The sequence below is a fragment of the Felis catus genome, chromosome C1 (assembly GCF_018350175.1).
Source record: "Felis catus isolate Fca126 chromosome C1, F.catus_Fca126_mat1.0, whole genome shotgun sequence".
NCBI classification, from domain to species: Eukaryota; Metazoa; Chordata; class Mammalia; order Carnivora; family Felidae; genus Felis; species Felis catus.
The window spans coordinates 19,626,703-19,652,762 of record NC_058375.1 but is presented as its reverse complement, the minus strand read 5'-3'; the positions used below and the strand labels follow the sequence as shown (position 1 = coordinate 19,652,762).

Here is a 26,060-nt window from a genome sequence, read left to right as displayed (position 1 = left end):
TCGTGACCTGGCTGAAGTCGGACGCTTAACCGACTGCGCCACCCAGGCGCCCCTCAAGGTAAAACATCTTAATGAGGGGTGGAAACAAAACCAAGCCTGTTTAGTTTAAAGATGCAACAATGAAAAAAAAAAAAAAAGATGCAACAATGAACTATATTTTATACCAGTCAAAAGGGTTCTTGTCAACTGGGCTCCAAACAAAACCAAGCTAGATTCATAAACAAAATGAACAAAAATTAAGATAAAGACCATTGTACAAAACTGTTTTGGCAGAGAAGACACCTTGGATCCTTTAAAAAAAACAAAAACAAACAAACTTCTAGACCAATGGCTTTGGTCACTACATCAAGGCTACTATAATTTTGGGGTGCCTGGGTGGCTCAGTCAGTTAAGCGTCTGACTTCGGCTCAGGCCATGATCTCGCGGTTCCTGAGTTCGAGCCCCGTGTCGGGCTCTGTGCTGACAGCTCAGAGCCTGGAGCCTGCTTCGGATTCTGTCTTGCTCTCTCTCTGCCCCTCCCCTGCTCACGCTCTCTCTCTGTCTCAAAAATAAATTAAAACATTAAAAAAAAAATTTTTTTAAGAATGCACAAGAGGAAATATATGTATTTTTTCCCCAAAGGAATAAAAAGCATACAATCTGTGTAATGATGTGACTGAATTAAATACAGTCAGTCAATTCAGTAGGCAGAGTATCTAGACCACTGTTTGATTTTTAAAAGATTATTTAGTCAAAATGAAAAAGGTTTCATGACTGCACATGTAGACAAAACCTAGGGGCGCATGGATGGCTAAATCAGTTAAGTGTCCGACTCTTGATTTTGGCTCAGGTCATGATCTCATGGTTCCTGGGATCGAGCCCGCATCGGATTCCAGGCTGACAGAGTGCAGTCTGTTTGGGATTCTCTCCCTCTCTCTCTGTCCTGCTCATATAGGCACACACGCTCTCTTTCTCAAAATAAACTTAAAAAATTTAAAAAACAGAAATATAACTCACATCCATTCAATCCATCCACTTGAAGTGTACAAGTCAATGGTTTTTACTATATTCAGTGGTGTATAACCATCACAAAAATCAATTATTGAACATTTTATCACCACAAAAAGAAATGTCTTATCCTTTAGCAGTCACATTCCATTTCCCCTAACTTCCCTAGCCTTGGGCAATCACGAAGTTATTTTCTGTCTCTATAGATTGGCCTATTCTAGACATTTCACATAAATGGAATCATACAATATGTGGCCTTTTGTGTCTGGCTTTATTTAGCATAAATATTTTAAAAGTTCATCCATTTTGTAGCATGTATTAGTACTTAATTTCTTTTTATTGCAGAAAAATGTACTATTATATGGATATACTACATTCTACTCATCCATTCATCAGTTAATAAACATTTGGAGTTGTTTCCATTTTTTGGCTACTATGTATAATGCTATGAACATTCCTATAACAAGATTATGTGTGGAAATGTGTTTTCATTTCTTTTGGGTAGGTGGAGTGGAACTGTTGAGTCATAGGGTGACTCCATGTTTACCTTTTTGAAGATCTGCCAAACTGCTTTCCAAAGCAGCTATAACATTTTACATTCCCACCAGTACTGTATAGAGGTTCCAATTTCTTTAGATTCTCACCAACACTTGTTATTATGTTTTTGATTATAGCCATCCTAGTGGCTGTGACATCTGATAAAATACTAGTGACTAGTTTTGTGACTTTAATCAAGTCATCTAAACACTTTGAAATTCAGCTTTCTCATCTGTAAAATGGAAATAATAAAATATTTCATAGAGTTCTTAAAGACATTAATGAAAAATGTAGAAAAAATTTAGTATAGTATCCATCACAAAGTATTTAATAAATAGTTTTTAGTTATTATTATGAGGTCCTCTGCCCTCTAAGAACTCACTATCTAAATGCAAAAATAAAATACTCTTGGGGCACCTGGCTGGCTCAGTTGCTAGAGCATGTGACTCTTGAGCTAGGGGTTTTGAGTCTGAGCCCTACATAGGGTATACAGATTAAATAAACAAACAAACAAACTAACTAACTAAAAAGAAAAAACTCTTGTAAAGTACTGTCTGGCAGTTATTACTTAATTTATGTGCCCCCAAAATGGCAGGCACAATAAAGATACAAGATTGCAGAGAGGGAGATCAGTAATGGGTGGAAGGGATGAGAAAAGTCTTATCATACACTTTACTAGATTTTGAAATATAAGATCAGCATAGCTGGGAAGGGCAAGAGGAGGTGGAAACAGCACGAATGGGCCCAGATTAAAGAAGGAAAGCACTCAGGGACATGTGGCTGGCTCAGTAGGTGGAGTGTACAACTCTTGATCTCAGTTGGTGTTGTGAGGTCAAGGCCCATGCTGGGTGTGAAGATAACGTAAAAAATAAAATCTTAAAAAAAAAAAAAAAAAAAAGGAAAGAGTTCAGATACCAAAAATAACAACAACAAAAGTTCTGTGCTTTTTCATAACATAATAAAACACCATAGTTGGTGACAGTTAAGAAATATGTCTGAATGGGTGGAATAAGGCCAGATCACAGAACTCAGCAAGGCTCCTGAACTTTATCCTCCAAGTAATAGAAGCAGTTGAGAATTTACAGGAAAGGAAAACTATGAAATCAGGCTTTTAGAAATTAGTCTGGCAGTAGAGGGAAACACTTGAAGCCAAGAAACCTACTAGAAAGTTGTTTAAGATAGGACAAATAGTAAAAATTGAGAGGAAAGGACCAGTTGTAAGAAACATGGGAGTAAGAAAAATCAAGCAAACTCCCTGGCTGAAGGGACTGAGTTATGAATACTCTGGAAATGACAATATACCTGGAACACAATGTGAAAATGACAACACATATTGGTAATCAAAACATTAATTCACACTTACCCTCTGCAATGTCTGAGCATGATGTGCCAATGGCTGTGTCCCCACTGTCAGCTACACTTGAACAGCGGCTGAAGCGACTCCGAAAAGCCTCTGAGATAACTGGGGTCTGCCATTCAGTCCCCAGGGAACTGCCCTTTTGAATTACACCGGAACCTGAAACAAGTGTCATTTCCCACCTTTAGTGTGAACCAGCTGATATAACCCCCACAAGACTGTTTAAATAAATCACTTAAGCCTATGAAAAAATAGTAGCACCCTACCCTTCTCTCTCCTGTACCTATTTCAGTTACTCTGAGTTAGTTAATTTTATTTTTTTATTTTTGAGAGAGAGTACAAGTAAGGGAGGAGCAGAGAGAGAGGGAGAGAGAATCTCCACGCTGAGCATGAAGCCCAGTGCTGGGCTCAATGTCACGACCCTGAGATCATGACCTGAGCCTAAATCAACAGTCAAACACTTAACCAACTGAGCCACCCAGGTGCTCCTGAGTTAGTTAATTTTAAATGGAAATAGCATGAGAGTTGAGAATGTTCACAGACAGAAATAAGACTTACCAAGAACCCAGAAGTACTGGGATGGAAAACAATACTATTTAATAGTAGCTACTACCATGTTTTGAAACCCAGAAGCCATAACACTTGATCAACATGATCTCATCTTCCTTACTGAACAGTATCATCACCCCTATTTTACAATGGATAGAGCTGAGATTTGAACCCAGGTTGTTTAGATTCCAGTATCCACATTCTTTCCCCTTACAGGGTTGCTTTTGGCATTCTGAGCATGACAATTCTTCAATGTGTAGTCTATATGTGGCAGGATGGCTTAGCATCCCTGGTCACTATTAAAAGCCAGTAGCAGCCCTAACCCCATCCCACCATCACTGTGAAACCTGAAAATACCCTATATGCTTCCAAATGTTCCCTAGGTTAATAGGCAGTCCAGTCTGTTGTTGAAAATCATTGCTTGACTGAACAAGGATACCCTGTGGGCAGGGTGAATCCAGATCAAGGTAAGTCTTGAAAGTCAATCTGAAGAGTTTAAGACTTGGAGTGCAATGCAAAGAAACCACTAAAATTTCCGAGCGGGTAAGACAAAACAAGACTGATGAGATATTTTTAATTCTGTTAGCTTGCTATTTAAAGGCCAGTAAGTAGAAAATATTCAATAAATAATTTGCTAGTATTTATTGTTAAAAAACCACTAATTTTCTAAACTGTATCTGATGATCAGTGTAAACAGACAAAGAGGAAATGGTGTCTACTTATCCATTTAAAGTGTCAGAGTTTGAGTTGAAATCAGAAAATAAAGTTCTACAGACTCTTTGATTTAGTGGGAAGCAAATGATATCTCAACACAAACCACCCTCTCTCTTGTTCCAGTTTTAGTGCTTCTCCCATCTTTTTCACCCACTTTCTTCTAATTTTGCTACACTTCTGCTTTCTACTGAAGGCACCCTAACTTTCTCCAAGGACACCTTTTTATTCTTTGGGTCACAGTGGACTGCCTGATTTGAAAGAATTTATATACATGCAGTAATCAGTAATAATCTTTCATAGAAGATATACCCAACAATCAGAGCTTCTGATCAGCCTAAGATTAGCTGGTGTTACTATCTGTACTAAGTACTAGAAAGAAAGTAATCTTGACTTCTTGATGAGTCTATATGGCGTTCTCTCTCTAGTTAGCTTACAATTTGCCAGACCCTTTGAAATAAGGAAAACTGATTAAGAGCCTCTATTACCATCTTCCTGGCCTCTTACTGGAAATCACTTCTTGTTTTACTACTAACCTTCCATTCTTTATGGGTACCACTTTTCTATCTGCTCACTCCACACATCAATTCAGAGGAGATATTTGTTAAAATAAAATTTTATTTTGATATAGGTAAAGAGGCTTATGCTTATTTCCAAATTCAAATTTGAAAGCAAAATTTTTTGTGTGTTATGTCACATGTCCTATCACCAGCATGTTCATCAAAATATTAAGACCATCATTAATCGAATGAGAGATTACTAAAGACAAAAGCCATCAGAAGAGCAGTGAGTTTTGTTAGAAATTGCTACATCCCAAAAACTTGTGTGTTATACACATAATTGTCATAAGAAATTGTACAATCCAGCCCTGAAACAATGTGTGGCATATAGCAGATGATCAATAAATATTTGCTGAATGAATCTTGAATTGCTTCAACAAATGCTTTTTAAAATGCATAATTTCTGCAAGGCAGCATGCCTAGGAGAATACAACAAATATCTAACAAATGTCTGCTGTAAGGCACTGTGGGATTTTAAAGTTAAATAAAGCATATCCTGGGGCACCTGGGTGGCTCAGTCGGTTAAGTGTCTGACTTTGGCTTGGGTCATGATCTTGCATTACATGAGTTCCAGCCCCACACCGGGTACTGTGCTGACAGCTCAGAGCCTGGAGCCTGCTTCAGATTCTGTGTCTTCCTCTCTCTCTCTGTCCTTCCCCTGCTCACCCTCTGTCTCTCTCTCTCTCAAAAATGAAGATTAAAAAAAAATAAAATAAAGCATATCCTTAGCTGAATAAAATGTACCCTTTTCTTCATAAATACCCCAGATTCAAAAAGTTATTTTTCTATGCTACTTCCTACTTGAATATACTGTATCTACTTAATATGTTTATTGTGTATACAGATATTTATATATGTTTAATATACTTAATATATCCACTTAGTATATCTGCTGAGCTTTCAAAATCTTGTCAATCCACTCTAAAGATAAATTCCTGAGTCTCTAGTGACAACATAACTGAGACTGTAGGCATCCAAGAAGAATTCCAATCTTTGTGGGCTAGCAGATGACTGACACACCCACAGGACTACAAAGACAACATAGAACACAGTAATTTATGCTGTGTTTTTCTGATTTCAAATGAAACTATGTTCCAAAGTCATTCTGTTCCTTCATGTGTCCTCCCCTCCCAAACAATCACGTGGGCTTGTTGGAAGCCATGTAGGACCCGAGATAAACAGTTGTTCTCTTGGAGAGGACTGTTTTTCTGTTGAATATAGCCTCCTGTTATTTTTGTTCTTTTCAAGCATTTCAGTGAATGCTTGTTTGCTGAATATTTCCTTTAAAGGAAACTTGTTATGGAACAACAGAGCAAAAGTCAGAATTTAACCCAGAAAACTTTGACTACTCACCTGGTGAAGTCACATGAGAGATCCTCTCACTTGGGTATTTCTCCTGCATGGCCATCAATAGTTATTTGAGCCAACTGCAGAATGAAGGAATAACCAGTCAGATCTCTCTATTACTTTTAATTCCCTATAACTCACTCCCATTCAACCCAAACTGCCAAAACCACACAGAATAGTCTTTAGCCCTCCACTTGTTTTACTCCTAAAGATATTTTTTAAGGCAAAGCAACTCCTAATACTCCTTCCTACTTCTCTTCCTAAATTAAGGGAGAGAAAACCTAGAACCAAATAGAGATTCCCAGTACTGATCCTATATGATCCTAGAACCCCTCAATTGCTGCAAAAATTAAAAATGATGTATTTTTTAAATGTTTATTTTGAGAGAGAGAGCATGAGCAGGGGAGGGGCACAGAGAAAGGGAGAGACAGAAAGAATCCCAAGCAGGCTCTGCATCACCAGCACAGAGCCAGAGGTGAGGCCTGAACTCACTAACTATGAGTTCATGACCTGAGCTGAAACCAAGAGTCACCAGGCACCCCCAAAATAATATTACTTTTATTTATTGTTGTTTTTTTTTTTAATTTTTTTTTCAACGTTTATTTATTTTTGGGACAGAGCAAGACAGAGCATGAACGGGGGAGGGGCAGAGAGAGAGGGAGACACAGAATCGGAAACAGGCTCCAGGCTCCGAGCCATCAGCCCAAAGCCTGACGCGGGGCTCGAACTCATGGACCGCGAGATCGTGACCTGGTTGAAGTCGGACGCTTAACCGACTGCGCCACCCAGGCGCCCCTATTTATTGTTTTAAGTTTATTTATTTGAGAGAGAGAAACAGAACACATGAGTGGAGGGAGGGGCAGAGACAGAGGGAGAGAGAGAGAATCCCAAGCAGGCTCTGCACTGTCAGCGCAAAGCCCAATGTGGGGCTCAAACTCACAAACTGTCAGATCATGACCTGAGCTGAAGTCAAGAGCCAGATGCTCAACCGACTGAGCCACCCAGGCACCCCTAATATTACTTTTAATTAACAAACTTTGCCATGGATTTTCTTAGCCATGAAAATAGGATGGGGGAGTGGAGTGGAGAAAGAACTAAACAACCAAACCGCCAGTGGAGTATTATACCTTCAGTTACAATTAACTTAAGTTCTCCTATTCCTCCAGTAATGAAATTTAGTCATATGATTCACAAACAGAATTCTTGGTCATAAGCATAACTCCAATTCTCAGCTGGGAACATGAGGTTTTCTTCCCATTTCCCCACTTCTTAAAACACTTAACATTTATTTTAATGTTAGGCTGTGAGAATTCAGCATAAGTCTGATTACTATCTGTGTAAACAAAAGCTTTAATTAACTGTAACTAAAAGTAGGAAATATCTTATTTTTGAATAGTATTTAAGAGGCATGGCAGTACAGGGAAGTGGTTCAGAGTATGCACGTGTGATCAGACAGCCTGAATGTGAAGTCTGACTTCTCAATTAGCTGTGTAACCTTGGGGAAATTTCTTAATATCTATGTGCTTCAGTTCCTTCATATAAAAATGAGGATAAGGGGCGCCTGGGTGGCGCAGTCGGTTAAGCGTCCGACTTCAGCCAGGTCACGATCTCGCGGTCCGGGAGTTCGAGCCCCGCATCAGGCTCTGGGCTGATGGCTCAGAGCCTGGAGCCTGTTTCCAATTCTGTGTCTCCCTCTCTCTCTGCCCCTCCCCCGTTCATGCTCTGTCTCTCTCTGTCCCAAAAATAAATAAAACGTTGAAAAAAAAATTTATAAAAAAATAAAAATAAAAAAAATAAAAATAAAAATGAGGATAAAAACAAAACCTAATGCATGCTAATTCATTTAGAATTAACTCACAACAGTGCCTGACACATATTAAGTGCTTAATTACATTTTTATTATTATTACTTGTCAGTTTATGTCAATAAAAAAGAGGTACATTGTGGTCCCTGGAAGATAAAGTATGAATTTAGAAACTGAATTTATAAGAGCTCCCAAAGAGTTTGGAACAAAATCAGTCAGTAGATCACAATTCTTAAGAGGTGAAATTCAACTCTGAAGGGAAAACAAAGGCTATATGGGTACAGATTTCTCTAGTATGCTTTACTGACCTCTATAGTTTTCTCTTAGTAACAACAACCCAAACCCTCACTTATTCACTGCATCTATATTAATGGTACCATCCCCTGAAATCCCAGGTCTTGACAAAGTGGTAAGAGATTGTTCAGTAAAAGCTTCAACATATACGGCTATTATCATTCAGTGTGTTAATGGTGACACAGAAGGATTAGATTATCTGTCTAGTAGTGATATCAAATGGTCACTATCAAAATCCTTTCCTTCACTCATTTCTTTAAAGTATAACAAAAATGGTAGTAGGCCCATTGGATTCTGAGACCTTTGCAAATTCAGAAGAGTTGAAGATAGGATGACAAAAGAACTCTCAATTAAAGAGTTACTCTAGGGGCACTTGGGTGGCTCAGTCAGTTAGGTGTCAAATTCAGCTCAGGTCATGATATCATGGTTCACGAGTTTGAGCCCCACGGTTGGCTCTGCTGACAGCTCAGAGCTTGGAGCCTGCTTCGATTCTGTCTCCCTCTCTCTGACTCTCCCTTGCTCACGCTCTGTTTCTGTCTCTCTCAAAATAAATAAAAACATTTAAAATTTTTAATAAAATATTTTTTTTTAAAAAGTTACTCTATAACTCAGCAATTCCACTACTAAGTATATGTTCAGGAGAAAAAAAAAAACATGCTCACACAAAATCTTGTATATGAATGTTCAGAGCAGCATTATTTATAACAGCCAAAAAGAAAAAAACTTCAAATGTCTATCAACTGATGAATGGATAAATTCCACTTATATGAAATGTCCAGAACTGGCAAATCCACATAGATAGATTAGTGGTTGCCAAGGACTAATAGGAGGGGCAATAGGGAGTGACTGCTAAGGGATATGGGGGTTCTTTCCAGGGTGATCAAAATCTCCTGAGATTTGATAGTGGTGATGGCTGCACAACCTTGTGAATGTACTAAAACCACTGAATTGTACACATGTAAAATTGAATTTTACTGTATGTGAATTATAATTAAAAAAAAGAACTCCCAAAAGAAGCAAAACAATATGGAAGAGATCGTTCTTAACTTTTTCCTACTAAGTTCAGAAGTAGATGAGCTATTGGTGGAAGTTTTTAGGATCATTTGAAGGAGATAAAGATTTCCTGAAATAAAAGTGAGAGAAATGAATATACAAGAATTAATGTAAATAACCAATTACACAGCCAAGAAAGGTAGGAGTGAATGGAAGCAGACAAAAAAAAAAAAAAAAGCACTCAACACTGATGGTTTATATCTTCAAAGCCCTTTAAACTATTTATTCATCCAACAAATTTAATATGTATTCAGTACTTTCTACCCACCTAGCACTGTGCTAAACACTCTATAAGTATCATGTCTTATCAATGCTCACATCAAACCTATGAGGCAATTACTAGTATTACCCTCATTTCATGGATGAAAAAATGAAGGCTTACAGAGGTGAAGGTCATACAGCCAGAAGAGGCTTCAAAGCCAGGACTGTGCTCTAATGCTAACGGAGTCTAGTTAGCATTTTTCTGTGTGTGACAAAAAGAAATAAAGGAAGTTACCAAGGCACCACAAGTTGGGGGTTTCTGCTTCAGACCCAGCCAGAGCTGCAAGCCCCAAAGAAGTTGGGAGCAGGAACAGCTCATACAATTTCTTCACTTTGCCCCTGGTCACCACACAGGCTCTCTTTTCCAAGGTGCTACCCAAGAGTTAGGTTTTGACTGTCATATTTCTCTCCCTAAAGAATTATAATCTTAGTGTGGAATGTCACACTTGGCAGCTGCTGAGAACCACATCAAGACAGGAATGGATTTGAAAGGATACACAGCTGACACAAGCACAGTAAGAATCTCACACCATCAGGGTGCCTGGGTGGCTCAGTCAGTTGAGCCTCCAACTCTTGATTTCGGCTCAGATCATGGGCTCGCGGTTCGTGGGATCAAGCCCTGTATCAGGCTCTGTGCTGTTGGGATTCTCCCTCCCTTGTGCATGAGGTCTTTCAAAATAAACAAACATACATTAAAAAAAAAAAAAATCTCACACCATCACACTGTCATGACCATGATCATTCATTAAACCATACCTAAAGAAACAGAAGCCAAATCCTTGCCAAGAAGTTATCTTTACAAAGTCCTGAGAAAAGGACTTTGGATAAGTAATGAGGCATGGTTATCTTAATCATCCTGGTATTATCGACCCTCCTGACCCAGCACACAGTATTCAATTCATCAACCGAAATTTACTGAGTGCCTACTATTCGCCTGGCTCTGTGCCATATGCTGGAAATATACTGGCGTAAAAGACAAACAGGGCTCTGATCCTCCTGTTTTATCATGAAGTGCTGGATACCTTCTATTGAACAAACATGCTGTAACCCACTAAACTTGTGGTTCATCCAAAGCACCAGCTCCTCCTCGTCTAGAGCAGGGTTCGGAAATCGGGATGCTCCTGACATTTTCGGTCAGATAAGTGTTGGGGGGGGGGGGGCGGGGGGGGTACTGTCCTGTGTAAGGTGGATGTTTAGCGGCATCCTTGACTTCTAGATGCCAGGAACAATCCCCGAGCTGTAGAGCTGCAAATGTCTCCGGACGTCGTCAAATATCCCGTGGGGAGCAAAGTCGGCTCAGAAACTCTAGCCTGGCGCCTTCACAAGTGCTGTCTGTCCCCCAACCATAACTCTCTACTCACCCTTTAAGCCTCAGCCCCAACTTCGCTTCCTCATGGAGGGCTCCCTGCCCTCCCGAACTACACCGGCGCCTGGTGCTTAGCGCTCTGCGTACTTGACCAGCCCACACCACTGAGTGCTAACGAACGAGTCGTCACCCGAGCAATGTCGCCTCTCCTCCCGGGACTGCGTGCCGCGTGAAGGCAACCAACGTGCTTCCCGCCGTCCCGCCGGCGACTGGCACGGGGCCTACCCTTTACAAAGGTAAAGCAACTGCTGTGGAGTGAAGGATGGAGAAAGCCAGGCGAAGAGGGCGGGGACGCGAGCGAGTCGCGAGGGGGCGTGTGCGGGGTATTATTTTAGGAAGCCCAGCGGGTGAGAGACCCATAGAGGACGGCTTAGCGGCTCTGCGCATGCGCCTCGCTCTCCTGCGGCCCCCGAAGAAGGCAGGTCAGGAGTGTTTCTGGGGCTCCTCCGGGGCTCCCCAAGGTGGGGCGGGGTCTGTCAGCCCGTCAAGGGCTCCCGAGGGGAGGAGGACTTACGTGGGGCCGAAAGCGGGCGGCGAAATCCCTCACCCCGGGACGCCGACTGCGGCCACCACGTCAGCGGCAGGCAGCAGTTCCCTCCCTCGGCTCGCCTAACGGCCGTTACACACCCGCCAGGCCGCGCGCCTCAGAGCGCGCGCCGCCCCGCCCCCGCCCCCTTCTGCCCGCCTGGGGCCAATCAGGAGTCGGGCCGCGCCGGTGTCCCGCCCCTGCACGCTGCGCTCGGCGCCGGGAGCGGACGGATCTCTCTGCGCATGACCTCACCGCCCTTCGGAACCTTCTGCCCTGCCCCTAGCCAGGTCTCGCCTGTGGGCGGAGCCCTCCAGACTCAGGTCTGAAGTGGTTTGCTGGGCTTGGGCGGATCAGGAAGCTGGATGCCAGGGAAAATCTTTCAGGAACCCCTGCCCCAACCGGTCCCACCCTTCTCCCATTCCCCACTACCTGTAAGTGGGCCCACCTGAGATAAAGCAAAGGGTCAGGTGGTGGTCCGGAGTTAGGGTGTGGCCTGGGTCACTGCCTCGTCAGGGTTAGGGCTCATCTGGGGCTGGGGCAGGGCGTGGGCTGGGTTAGGGTCGCCAGTGGTCAAGACTGTGACCAGGACTCAGGTTGAAGAGTAACTAACAGATCGATCTTGCCTCCCTACCCAAACTCCGTCCCCAGGAAAAGAACTAAGTTCATTTGCGTTAATGTATACTTCAGAATCAGACCGGGGAATTGTTAAAAGGAGGAACAAAGCCATCAGCCAAAGGATAGTGACAAATTCCGGGTTTCTGGAAACCTGACCTGGGAGGGAGAGGCATTAAAAAGTTGGGATTTCTTAACTTTGACTTAATTACTGGATCAAATTCAGTCTAGAGTTAGGACTCTGGGGATGTGCTCCAAAGTTCTATCCCCACCCTGGTCTCATAACATTTTAAGGTAACAATATAGAAGGCATAAAATAGCAGATTTAATGGATAATGAATCTGGGTATGATGTGATAGATGCATTTAGGGGATATTCTCTAAATTAGGACCAGAAACCTTTCTTCAATAGTAAGGATAGGTGTCTAAATGAATAAATTTGTAGACTGGTGGGTAGGAGATAGACTAATGGGTGGTGGAAACCTCTACTTGATTGCTTCTGTTTCTTTTGTGGAAAACATCTGTGAAGAGGGAGGGAATGGACATATAGGGGACTGAGAAGAACGGAGAGTATTTGAAGAGCTGATACAGAGAACAGAAGACAAAGCTAACTGGAAACAGTGGAAGTGCTGAGATTTAAATTTACAAATGGCACATAGTGCATTTATGCAGTTTTCTCCAATGGATATCTGTCCTTTTTTTTTTTTTTTTTTTTTTTGGTTTTATTTTTAGGGGTGCCTGGGTGGCTTAGCTGGGTAAGCATCTGACTCTTGATTTCAGCTTGGGTCATGATCTTGTGGTTGGTGGGTTCAGGCCCAGGGTCAGGCTCTGTGCTGACAGTATGGAGCCTGCTTGAATTCTCTCTTTCCTCTCTGTTTCCCAGTCTGCCCCTCCCTCACTTGCTCTCTCTCTCTCTCTCTCTCAAATAAAAAAAATAAACTTAAAAAAAGATTTTATTTTTAAGGAATCTCTACACCCAATGTGGGGGCTCAAACTCACAACCTGGAGATCAAGAGTCAAATGCTCCATCCTGACTAAGCTGGCCAGGTACCCTGGATATCTGTATTTTAAAAGTAACTCCATTATCATACTACTAATTTTCAAATGTGAATGAGTCTTCATGTCGTAACAAAGATCAGATGTTAATTTCAGAGAATATTCACAGTTTTTAGATATGAGATAGTCTTAAATCTTCAGTTACTTTATTATTTTTAAAAGACCTGGGGTTCCTGGGTGGCTCAGTCAGTTGAGCATCTGACTCTTAATTTCGGCTTGGATCATGATCTCATGGTTTGTGGGTTCAGGCTCCATGGGGGGCCCTGTGCTGGCAGTATGGGGCCTGCTTGGGATTCTCTCTCTGCCCTCTGCCCCTCACCCACCTGTTCTCTCGCTCTCTCTCTCTCTCTCTCTCTCTCTCAAAATAAACAAGTTAAAAAAAAAAAGACTTGCTGCAAATTTAATAAAATTTGGAATTATCACCTGAGTGAAAAAAGAGTTGGCCAGATATATCCCACCCCAGCTTAATCAAAGAAAATAAGAAAATAAACTAACTGCATCTTAGTTGTAATCCTATCATTAGAGATACTGCTTTCACATGCATTAGTGTTGTCTAGTGGCTTATTTTATAAGCATCTATTGTTACACAGCACAGAGGCTTCTTTCATTGGTCAACTAAATATAGTTTAAGCTCAGTAGCTTCTTTGTTTACTTGATTTTGTTTCATTCTATTTTTTTGAGATATTTAAGCATAGCACAATCAGTAATATTTTGCCTTTTTCCTTCAGGATATATATATATATATACATATATATATATGTATATATATGTATATATATAATGTTTATTTATTTTGAGAGAGAGCAGGAGAGGGGCAGAGAGAGGGAGAGAGAGAGAATCCCAAGCAGGCTCTGCACTGCCAACACAGAGCCCGATGTGGGGCTCGAACCCATGAATTGAACCAATAGATCATGACCTGAGCCAAAATCAAGTCAGACACTCAATGGACTAAGCCACCCAGGCACCCCACCTTCAGGATATATTTTAAATAAGGGCAAAAGTTAATGCCTTCACCAAAAGGTCTATTTAAATACTCTACTCCAGGCCTATAAAGTGAATATGAAATCCCAATGAAATGTAATTACTTGCATGCTGATTTAATAAATGTGTGACTTTTTGGGTGCCTGGGTAGCTCAGTCAGTTAAGGGGCTGACTTTGGCTCAGGTCATGTTCTCATAGTTGGTGAGTCTGAGCCCCATGTTGGTTCTGTGCTGACAGCTCAGAGTCTAGAGCCTCTTCAGATGTTGTGTCTCCCTCTCTCTGCCCCTCCCCTCACACACTCTTGTCTCTCTCTCTCTCTCTCTTTCTCTGTCAAAAATAAATAAACATTAAAATTTAAAAAAAAAATGTGTGGCTTTGGTGTGCTTAAAATAATATAGGGGTTCCTGAGCGGCTTAGTTGGTTGAGTGTCCGACTCTTGATTTCGCCTTAGGTAATGATCCCAGGGTCATGGGATCAAGCCCCACATAGGTCTCCATGCAGACCATGCAGCCTGCTTAAGATTCTCTCTCTGCCCTTCTCCCTCGCTCGCACACACACCCTCTCTCAAAATTTTTTTTAATTAAAATTTTAAAAATGATAATATGGACTGATCATCTGATTTAATTTTTAGGAGCTATTAAAGCATTAAATGAGAAGAAAAGTTCTTGCAAATGAAATGTTAAGACTGTTAAATTTGACTTTTTTTAACGTCTTTTTTTTTTTTTTTTTTTTTTTTAGGGAGCACAATTGGGGGAGAGGGACAGAAGGGAAAAGAGAGAATCCTTTTTTTTTCTTTAAGTTTATTTATTTTGAGAGGTGAGGGGGAAGAGGGACAGAGAGAGAGGAGAGAGAATCCCAAGCACGCAGAGCCCAATGCAGGGCTCAATCTCATGAACCATGAGATCATGACCTGAGCCGAAATCAAGAGTTGGATGCTCAATCGACTGAGCCACCCAGAAGCCCCAAGACTGTTAAATGTAACTTTTATTTTTTGTACCAAAATACTTTCCCAAGAAATTGATTTCCAAAATGGTCATAGATATCAATCAAAAGTATTTCAAAAACAAAACAAACAAAAAAGAGGCACAAGGGCCTTCTTGTGGTTTTGTAAACATGCCACTCTGCCAACCTGTTAAGCCTGTCCTGTCTCCTGGTCCACACCACCTACTTCCTGCACTCAGCTGTCCTTTCTGTAAGGTTAACAACTGTGTCTTGTGTAGGCTTACCACAGGAACTGGGGCATAGTAGGTCCCAACCCATTTTTGAATGGATACATGATAGTAGCACAAACACTGATGCCTATAGAGAATAAAGTGACTTCTCACAACTACACACACTCATGAAGTGCTGAAGCTTTGTAGTCAGATTACACAGAAAAGGAGTCAAAGTAGGAAAATTCCTTGTTTATTGGCTATACTCCCTGCCCAGTCCCCTACCGTATTGAGCAGCCCAATCCTGTCCTTGGAAGAGTTCCAGAGATGGGAAGGGATGGTGGGATGAGGAAGCACAGCTTGAGGCTCAGCAGCCACATTCCTTACCAGATAGTAGTTGGGACACACTGGGGTTTCATCTTGTCTCCCTAACTAGAGGACAGACTACTCGTCTCTCCCTAAATCTTCCTCTACCCCACCCTTACTTCAGGCAACAAAACTAGAAGCCAAGGGCTAGAGTTGGGGAAGATATCTCGGCAGGATTTTATCACAGCATCAAGCCTATCACCATCAGAATAAAGACAGCCATCCAGGCTTCTGCAGGAAAGAAACAAATGATTACCAACAGGGTTCAGTGGATTTAGGCTTAGATATTCCACTTTGGGGAATGATTTAGTAATCCACTCATGCATTCTTTCAACCAAGGTTTCCCACTGTCCCGACAGTCCCTTCCTTGGGGGTGAGAGATGGAGTACAGGGATGAAACATACTCTAGTTCAATGTGGACCCCACTCATCTCCTCTCACTTATTACCTGCCTGACCCTAACCCCCTACTCTAAGTCATTTCTGTCTAGTCTCAGGTTCTGACAAAGTGTAAAGCTCTAACTGTAAGTACCAACAACCCACAATGACAACTCTGCTGTGTCCTGCTGAGGAATCTGAGACTCTAAGAGGGTAACTGACTTTTCCCAAGTCACACAGAGATGAGCAGAGATAGGATCCAAGACCAGCACCAGTCAGAACCCAGTGTGCACCCCCCAGACCCTGGTGCACCCGCCAGAATTTCACACCAATCCCTGTGTACCAATCTGCCAAACACGTGCTGCTGGAGGCATTGAACTCAAACCACATAGAAAAAAAGATTGAACTCCAGGAAACATTCTGACAGGATTCCCATTGTTGCATCAAGATTGGGCGAGCGGGCTGACCCTTTGTTGAAGCAGGGCCTCACAATGGTGTGATGATGAGTCTTCTGCCTCTAATAAGAACGGACTTACTAAGATAGGCTTTTCCATGAGGGTCGGAGTTTTGGAGGACTGTTATGAAAGGAGAGACTGTTCCAGACCAGCAAGGAAGATACACAAAAGTAGGCTGGCACAAGGGACAAACAGACTACAAGAAGAGTGAGCTGATGTGGCGGGAAAGGTGGGAGTGGGAGGAGAGGAGGAGAAACTGAATGAGAACATGATCCGTGAGGAGAGGGGACCCTTCCTGAGCAGAGGAGAAGCTGAAGAGGATATAGGTTTGGGGAGGATATGGACCTGGATTAAGAGAGGAGTGTGAGGACATGAAGGTAGGAGGGGTCTGAGCAGGTCAGTGGGATGCTTTGCAAGAGGAGTCAGAGAGGCCCCTAAATGACCCAGTTACCGCTAATCCGGATGGGCTCCGAACACCACCCAGCCAGCGGCCGGTCTTCAGGCGCCCTTGCATCGGAATCTCCCAGGCTCGATTTCTCCCAGGCGAACTCTTCTGCCTACAGGTCGGCGGGGGACAAGCAAGCCTGAGGGTAGCTAGGTCCCTCTCCGCCCCAGCAAGGGCGGGCATTTGCGCGAGACTGCGGGGAGCCAGGTGTGTTCCCCCAAATCCCGCCCCTTAGGTCAACCACTGGTCCCTTGCAACACAAGCCCCGCCTCCGGTTCCTGCCCCCGGCAGGATAGGCCAATCCCCAACACCGCCATCCTCCAGGCCCCGCCTTAGTCCCGCCCCCAGGATGGCAGCATTGGTGTATTGCTACGTGTCTGGCTCCAGTGGGCCGCCTCCACCGGCGCCAGGCGTAGGCTAAGGAAACTGCCAGGATCCCCCAGGGCTGCCAGCTCACCGGCTGGCAGGGGTGTCCCTCCCGCTTGTCACACAGGGTCACTCGGCTGCGTAAGTAGAACGTGTCGCTGGTCACGAAGTGGAACAGGTTGAAGGCCAGCGTCACCTGCAGAGAGGCCCCGTTGGCCCGCAGGCCTCCTAGCAGCCGGTTGCTGACTGGGCAGCTGTGGAAAGAGGCTGCAGTCATTGACTGTTAGGAGTCCTGGCTTGGGCCAGCGGTGCGGACGGACAAATACCGATTTCCCCCTTTTCGCTTGTGCTGTTTGTGAACGCTGCGTGTCGTACTGAGAACTTTACGTGCATTATTTGATTTCATCTTCACATCAATCCTATATACTTTATATACTTTTGCCTCTTCCCCTTTCCTCCGACTCCTTTCTTCCCTCCATTTCTTTCTTCCCTTTCTTTCTTTCTTTCCATCTTTTCATTCCTACTATGTTTTTATTTCTTCTCCTTCCCTTCTCTTCACTATTATTATTTTGATCATGGAAAGATGATCTTTCAGTTTTCTTTGTCTTAGTTTTGTTTTTCTAAGGCTCTCTCCTTTCAATAATTTTTTGCTTGACTGGGCATAGTTTATCAGTGATCACTTATTTAGCAATAATTGTTCCAAGTTGAAAAAAGAAACTTCAGTTATTGATGGCAATGTAGATTAGTGGCAAACTCTGATAGACATAGAAAATTCTGAGCTGAGGAATTAGGAGCCAATGGTCTGAACTGTCCATGCTATTGTCATGGTGACTTTTTTGAGGTGACAATAACCTAAATGTAAACACTTCACTATAACTAGTAATATTTGGATCGGCCTGTGCTATAGACTCCATGGTGGAAGGAAATTCTTACTATATACAGGTTCTGTTCTAGGTCCTAGGTCCTTGGGAGAATTAGGGAACATGAGTGAACAAAACAGACCCAAACCTCCTATTCTCTTGTGGTTAAGGGAAGACAGACAGTAAATAATTTAATTTTTTAAAAAGCAAATTATCTCATGTAATATGGCATATAGTTAGGAGGTGATACACAGAAGAAAGAAACTGATCTAGAATGGATGAGGGGAGAGTAGTTGCAATTTTAAATAACATGGGCCAGTAGGCTTCCTTGAAATGGTAACTTTTTACCAAAGACTTGAAGGAGATGACAGTTTTCCCTATGGGTATCTGAGTTGAGGGTTTCTAGGAAGAGAAACCAGCCAATGCAAAAGCCTAAGGGACAGCAAATTACTTACCCACTGAGTTACCTGTCCACACAGATGCCACCTCCTTTGGGCATTAGGGAGTCACCTGTCTGATCTCTGTCTCTTGTACTCCTCAAAGCCCATTTAGTCTTTTTACTCCATGGTCTTTATTCTGGGGCTCAAGCTCACCATCAATAAGTCCATTCTAGGTACCACCTTGACAGACCCTTTCCTTTTTTTTTTTTTTTTTTAATTTTTTTTTCAACGTTTATTTATTTTTGGGACAGAGAGAGACAGAGCATGAACGGGGGAGGGGCAGAGAGAGAGGGAGACACAGAATCGGAAACAGGCTCCAGGCTCTGAGCCATCAGCCCAGAGCCTGACGCGGGGCTCGAACTCACCGACTGCGAGATCGTGACCTGAGCTGAAGTCGGACGCTTAACCGACTGCGCCACCCAGGTGCCCCAAACCCTTTCCTTTTTAAGGAGATAAGGAAACTGAGGTTCAGAAAGGTTAATTAGGTTGCTCAAGTTTCTTCAGGGAGCAGCCTGGCTGCTGTGCCCCCCCCCCCCCCCTCCATACCTTTAATCACTAGGTTCTATTTCCTCCTGACAAAGGAAGAATTACATGCTAGGACAGATTTGGTGGTGTTTCAGAACCCGGACTCTAAAGTGTGAATAGACCAACGGTGTGCCCTTGGTCAGGTAATTTCAACTCTCTGAACCCACTCTAATCCCCTCATCTGGAAAGTGGGGGGAAATAATACTTCCTAGGTCTATTTTCAGGAATCAGTGAGTGAATGATTCACTGTGCTCTATGAAGATCTGTTAATATTAATGAAATACAACCTAGAAGTTAGGAGACCCAGCTTGTTCTTCTGACCACAAGCTGTTAAAGGTTTACCAGTTGTGTGAACTGAGCCTCAGTTTCTCCATCTATAAAATGGGAATAAAAATGCAACTATCTCATACAGTGTGTTGTGAGGCTTAAAGGAATTAATATATGTGAAGTAATTTGAACATGCCTGGCATGGGGTAAATGCTGTGTCAGTATTAGCTATTAAATGTAATGCATGTCAGGTATATGGCATAGTATGTAGCACTTTGAAATGTCAGTTTTGGTTTTGTTTTTTTACATCTATCATTGTAGGCCCTTAATACTTGAAGAAAAAGTAAAAGGAATGAATGTTATTTGTTGGCTGTAATCTTGGACAGGCTTTAATCTCCTTGTGCCCTAGTTTACTCATCTGCAAAATGGGAATGACAATACTTGCATTCATTCAACAAACATTCACCTAGTACTTTACTTTCTCCCAGTGTTTATGTACCCAGGATACAGACGAAAGAGACAGGATCTGTGCTCATGGGAACAAACGCACTCAGCACAAGCCACAGACCAAGAGCTAGCGTGGCATTGGTAGGAAGGTACTGTGGCCTGACAGACACCGCTCCTTCACAAAGTGGTAGATGGACTTAACAGTACCAGTCCTGGAGATCATCATCTGGCAAAGGCCTCATTGGCCACCAGGGCAAATCTGTCTGGATCAATGCTTATGACTCCGAAAACCATATAGAGACGTTTGCCAAGAGGAAATGGTCTGTTCTCAAGTACAGATGAGAGCTGAGGGTCCATGAAGATGCCCAGGATGATGATGACATCCCCAGTGCACAGAACAGGGATGGTGGCATATCTGGAGAGTGACCAGAGTGAGACTCTCACCATGAAACTGCAGAGGGAGGGACAGTCACTCACCTTCTGCCTTGCACCCAAGGTCACTGAACACTGGTAGCCATAGTAAATAAGGGGACAGGAGGAGCAAATCTGCTAACGTTCCTCCTGGACTTTCTGAAAAAGGAGGGGCCACCTAGGACCATTGAAGCCATCCAAGCCAACCTACCTCATGGTAATTTACATAAAGGACCCATAATGCATTACTTCATGGGAGCATTTCCTTTTTTTTTTTTTTTTTGTTTTGTGATCTAATATATTTCAACCTAGACTTTATATTGTTATATTACGTACTTTCATTTAATTAATTAAAATACAATTTATTGTCAAATTGGCTAATATTCAGTGTGTCAAGTGTGCTCTTGGTTTTTGGGGTAGATTCCCATGGTTCACCGCATGCATACCACACCCAGTGCTCATCATTGGAGCATTTTCTTTCTTCCACAAATGCTTTGAGTTTCAATCTAGGAGGTGCTTATGATTGGTGGTTGGGCATAGGGGGCCAACATCTTCAGAGTATTGACTCCTTTTGCCTGGATTAGAGGTAGCAATGAGAACTCAGGAAGCTTTGCAGAGCCCAGCCCAAGAGGCAGTTGACAGAAAAGAACTCACGGGAAGACCTCAGGGTTGGACTGAAACTGAGCATTGTAGAGGCAGTATTGATGAAGGCAGGGTGAACCTGCAGAAGAGGCATCTCCAGAGAATAAAGGTTGGTCTAGGAAGAAACAGGGAGGCGCCCATTACCTTCAGATCTCCAGGGGAAACACCTCCCATCTTCATTGGCTGCAAGTTGTTTATTGAACTAAAAGTAATGGGCCAAGTTTACTGAGCATGAGCTGTACGTCAGGCACTGGGACCTGACCACAACTCTCTGAGGAGGGTTATTATTAGTTCCTATTTTACAGAAGAGCAAACCGAGGATTAGAAAGTTAGAAGACTAGCCCAAAGCAAGTAACAGAGCCAGAATGTAACATCTCTCTGATCCCAGAGCCCATGTTCTTAACCTCTGTGCCAGTGGTTCTTAAATTTCAGTGTGCATTTTCTCTTGGAAAATAGGTAAGGAATCACTGGAGTCCGTGGTTAAAATTGCCAACTCCTGGTCCCTATCCCAAGATTTGGGTATCTTTTTGGTATTTTATTGTTTTCTCTGAGAACATCAAAATGATGTTTTTTGTTGCTATGAACAAGGCAGTTTATTAAAAAGAACACCGATAGGGGCGCCTGGGTGGCGCAGTCGGTTAAGCGTCCGACTTCAGCTCAGGTCACGATCTCGCGGTCCGTGAGTTCGAGCCCCGCGTCAGGCTCTGGGCTGATGGCTCAGAGCCTGGAGCCTGTTTCCGATTCTGTGTCTCCCTCTCTCTCTGCCCCTCCCCCGTTCATGCTCTGTCTCTCTCTGTCCCAAAAAATAAATAAACGTTGAAAAAAAAAAAAAAAAAAAAAAAGAACACCGATAGAGCGTTCTGGGGGCAGAGCAGTAGACTTACGTTATCGTACACTGAAACTGCCAATTCTGTCCATGACCTTAAGCAAGACACCCCATGACTCTCTGAGTGGCAGAACTAGACATAATGGTAGACACTGAGAAGAACTAAATGATCCCTTTAGGACAAACTCTGGTTTTCAAACTGATTCCAGGAGCCCCAGAACCTCCCTTGAAGGGACAGGAAGCCCATCTACACACTGGGGAGCTGGTTTAGCAGAGGTCACCCTTCCTCCTCCCCTATTCAATCGGAGCTCTCCTGTTTTTATATTTGGCTTTTATGTAAGATCTCTTCCAAAGAAAGGAGGTGACAGCATCAGTGAGCAGTTAGGAGCACAAACCAGCCCTGTTAGTAACTAATTGTGTGACTTGGGAAAAATCCCTCTACTTCTCGGAGCCTTAGATTGTTCATCTGTAAAATGGGAACTTCACAGGATTATCGTGAAGCTTTAAGGATAGGGCATCAAAAAAGATTTTGACCCACAGCGCATGGCAAGAAACCAATAAATATTGGTTGTGATTGCAGTTGCTCTTGTTTTAAAGGGTTTTTGTGGCTGTCAAGTTTGGAAACCAATATTTCAATCCCTCGAACATGGCGTCATTTATAAGGACATTCCCAGTCTGATGGGGGACAACATGGTCTTTTCCCCAAAAAAAGACTGGTCTGATAGCTAAGACTTGACTCCATTCCAGAGAATTATTCCTCAGTCAGATGGATATAAAGTCACAACTGGTGCCCAGTCACCCATTTCTCAGTCCTCCCTGCACCCCACTCCTCCCCTAGACACTCCCCCATTCTTAACAGGCAGCCCGTCCCAGCTTGCTTACAGAGAGGCAGAGTCCACAAGTACCCTCCTTCTTCTCCAGCATGAAGACCTGCACACGGTGATCCTCCTCTATCTTGCTGACACTGGGACATCCTGAGAAGGTGCCTTCCCTAAGGATCCAGCGGTAAGTCTTCAGGAAGCAGCTGCTCAGAACCACCTCAATTGTCTGTGGCTGGCAGTGCAGGGCCACCAACACTAGGGACAGTTCTGCAGGAGGACAAGAGCCAGTGCAAGGGCTCCTGGGATGATGCCATAGGAAAGGGTACTAGTTCTAATCTGGGTAGAAGAGACATTGTGGGTGTATTAGCCTAACCCACAATGACTCCCTTAAACAAAGACTCCCCTCACGGGAGGTGACATCCTTATACCATGATGGCCCTGGGGGACCCTGATCCCTGGCCTCAACTGATCCACTCACAGTCTCTTTCCCAGGAACTGAGCCTAAAAGAAGGTGATATAAAGCTTGAGATTCTGAGACAGCAGTTCTCGGTCATGCGTGCTAAGAGGCAGGGGAGCCAGTGTGTGGAGAAAGGAACAAAGTAGGTATAGGTGCAGAATGAGACGAGAGGCAACTCCCTGGTTCCTGCCACTTTGACAGTCCCAAGTCCTAGACCCTGGAGAACCTGCTTGGAGCCTATCCGTGGCCTCCAGGAGACACCTTATAATAAATTCTCCTGTCTTCCCTGAGCAGCCCAACCAAACAGTTGGTTTCTGTCACTTGCCTTGCAAGATTATTTTTAGAGATGCTAATTTGTTTTGTTCGTTGATTTCCCCCACATTCCAACAGGTAGCCTGGGCCTTGGGGATTTTGAAGGGCTTACACTGCTTGAATCAAGGCTCCTGTCTTGTAAAGGTCGAATCTGAAGAGACAACACTGGGGTGCTTGGCTGGCTCAGTCGGTGGAACATGTGACTTGATCTCGGAGTTGTGAGTTCGAGCCCCACGTTGAGTGTAGAGATTACTTAAAAATGAAATCTTTTTGGGGTGCCTGGGTGGCTCAGTTGGTTAAGCGTCTGACGGTTGATTTCAGCTTAGGTTGTGATCTCACGGTTCCTGAGATCGAGCCCCAGGTCAGGCTCCACACTGACAGGGCGGAACCTGCCTGGGGTATATCTCTCTCCCTCTTTCTCTGCCCCTCCCCTGCTTGTGAGCCTGCTCTCTCACTCTCTCTCAAAACAAATAACCTTAAAAAAAAAACTTTAATTTTTTTCTTATTTTAGAGAGAAACAGAGCTGGGGAAGGGGCAGAGGGAGGGGGGGAGAGAGAGAGAGAGAGAGAGAGAGAGAGAGAGAGAGAGAGAGAATCTCAAGCAGGCTCTGTGCTCAGCACAGAGACGACATAGGGCTTGATCCCATGACTCTGGGAACATGACCTGAGCTGAATTCAAGAGTCAGATACTCAACTGACTGAGCCTCCCAGGTGTCTTCCCGAAAATAAAATCTTAAAAAAAAAAATGAAGAGACAACCCTGAGGGAGGGGAGGGAGCGCCTTTGGGAGCCAGGAGCAGGAGGCTGGGGTGTTTTCAAGGCCTCTTCAGGACTTTTTAGTCTCATGAGCCAACAAATTCTGTTTTATTTCATGGTTTCAATTTTATTTATTATTTATTTTGCTCAAGCCAATTGGGAATAGGTTTTCTGCCACTTGCAACACACTGTGTCCTGATACCTTTTTTTGGGTGATGAATGAGAAGCTGATACTCAACCCTTCCCTCCTTTCTGTACCTGCTCTTTCTGCACTTTCTACTGAATTTGAGATGACCTGTTTAAAAGTCATTAAAAAGCAAAATGTAATGGAGATATCAGTGTAAAATATTTCTGGACTTGTTTTATTATTTTGAGTTTAAAGACTTTACCCCCTTTCCTTTTTTTTTTTTTTTTAACATTTATTTATTATTGAGAGATGGAGAGACACAGAGCGTGAGCAGGGGAGGGGTAGACACAGAATCGGAAGCAGGCTCCAGGCTCCGAGCTGTCAGCACAGAGCCCGACGTGGGGCTTGAACTCACAAACTGAGAGATCGTGACCTGAGCCGCAGTCGGCAGCCCAAGGGACTGAGCCACCCAGGCGCCCCACCCCCTTTCCTTTTGAAATAAGTTCACTGTTTCTGTTTTGGCAGGCATATTTGGTCAGAGGGATGGGTTACAATTTAAGGGCAGGTGTGTGAGACGGGGCAAGGTGGGGGTTAAGTCAGCCACATGACTTTCTGCTATTGCAATCAATAGTATATTGTGATACAGAGTGCCAAATAATAATATTGATAACAGCTAACCCTCAAACATGAATGCTATGCAGTAAATGTGCTCTTAACCCCGGCAGAAGAAAATGAGGCACAGTTCAAACCCAGACAGTCTATCTTGCAGGCTTTATGTTCTTAGTAACCTGGAAAAAAATTAACACAGAAAAAGAAAAGCTCTCTCACCCTTAGTGCATGAAAACACAATAATATGCTTCATAACTTCTGTGGAGGGATACATACAGTATTTCACAAGTGAGCACACTATCCTGGTCTCACCAAGACAATTTGTTGACATGGGGACAACCTTCTAATGAGCCAGCACCTACTCGGGGCTTGGCTAAAACCCCCTGGGTTGGACTTGTCACCCCAGTCACTTCTGCCTGCCCAGCACTGCTCTAGTCTCATCTGAATTCCTCTCCTCTGTAGCCAGGTGTATTCCAAGGTGCTGCATAAATGTTCCTCAGAATGAGGATTCTGGGGAGAGATAATCTTGGGAAATGCATACTATAATCTGCTTTCAAAATCTGATTTTTAAGGGAGTCATGGTAGATGGTGGAATATTAAAGCCTCTAAAAAGTCCCGAGTCAAGAAATCATTTTGTTTAATCCAGTATTTCCTCCAATATATTTAACAACATAACACCACCCTTTTTTTGTGTAATGTCTATTGAGATCCCAAAGCACTGGTGTCCCACAAAACACAGTCTGAGAAATACTGGCCTGTAAGTTAAACACTGCCTAGCTGTGAATGTAATGGAAACTGCATCCCAAGGCTAGATTATCCAGAGACCAGAAGAGGAATGCTAAAGAAGTATTTTTTGAAGGAATTTGATATTTGGAATTTTTTAATGTTAATTTATTTTTGAAAGAGAGAGAGAGAGAGAGAAAGAGAGAGAGAATGAGTGGGGAGGGGCAGAGAGAGGGAAACACAGAATCCCAAGCAGACTCCAGGCTCCTAGTTGTCAGCACAGAGCCTGACGCTGGGCTTGAACTCACGAGCCGTGAGATCATGACCTGAGTCAAAGTTGGACCTTTAACCGACTAAGCCACCCAGGTGCCCCTGACTTTGAGATTTTAAAAAGCAGAGTAGTCATTTTAGGAAAATAAGAATTTTATAAAATTGAAAGGTTTGGGAGTTAGAATTATTTTGACTATGGGGGACATAGATTTGGGGGATACCATCATCTTTTTGATTCCCAGGACCCAGCTTCTGCCCTGCCAGAGGGTGAGTCTGGGAGTTAGTTGTGTCACGTGAGGGAGGCCCTGTAAACTCAGCCTCTCTGTAGTATCTGTCACACTGGTCTTGTCCCAACAACTATCTAGCCCCTCCTGACCTCTTCTGGGGGCTACAGCCTTTGTCTTTCA

The 26,060-nt window shown here is 43.3% G+C and overlaps 1 protein-coding gene and 1 long non-coding RNA gene across 8 annotated transcripts in view; one reads left to right on the top strand and one right to left on the bottom strand.

Moving 5' to 3' along the window:
• Positions 1 to 16,941, bottom strand: part of CEP85 (centrosomal protein 85) — a 35,945-nt gene extending 19,004 nt beyond the window's left edge. For 2 of the 7 annotated variants that reach the window (XM_023258336.2, XM_045035348.1), the window contains exons 1-3: positions 11,341 to 11,493; positions 6,055 to 6,128; positions 2,888 to 3,040 (exon numbers count right to left, since the gene is read on the bottom strand). In XM_023258336.2, coding sequence (XP_023114104.2) covers positions 2,888 to 3,040; positions 6,055 to 6,109 — 208 coding nt within the window. In that variant the 5' untranslated portion in view covers positions 6,110 to 6,128; positions 11,341 to 11,493. Of the gene's footprint in view, positions 1 to 2,887; positions 3,041 to 6,054; positions 6,129 to 9,581; positions 9,663 to 10,821; positions 11,265 to 11,340; positions 11,495 to 16,802 lie in introns of those variants that run through there. The other 5 variants (XM_003989685.6, XM_045035349.1, XM_019836437.3 and 2 more) reach the window with 5 other exon arrangements.
• A 4,664-nt stretch (positions 16,942 to 21,605) lies between these two features.
• LOC123379358 lies at positions 21,606 to 23,388 on the top strand. The gene is made up of 2 exons (XR_006583747.1): positions 21,606 to 22,585; positions 23,249 to 23,388. It is a non-coding gene; the product is annotated as an uncharacterized LOC123379358 (long non-coding RNA).
• Positions 23,389 to 26,060: the final 2,672 nt, after the last annotated feature.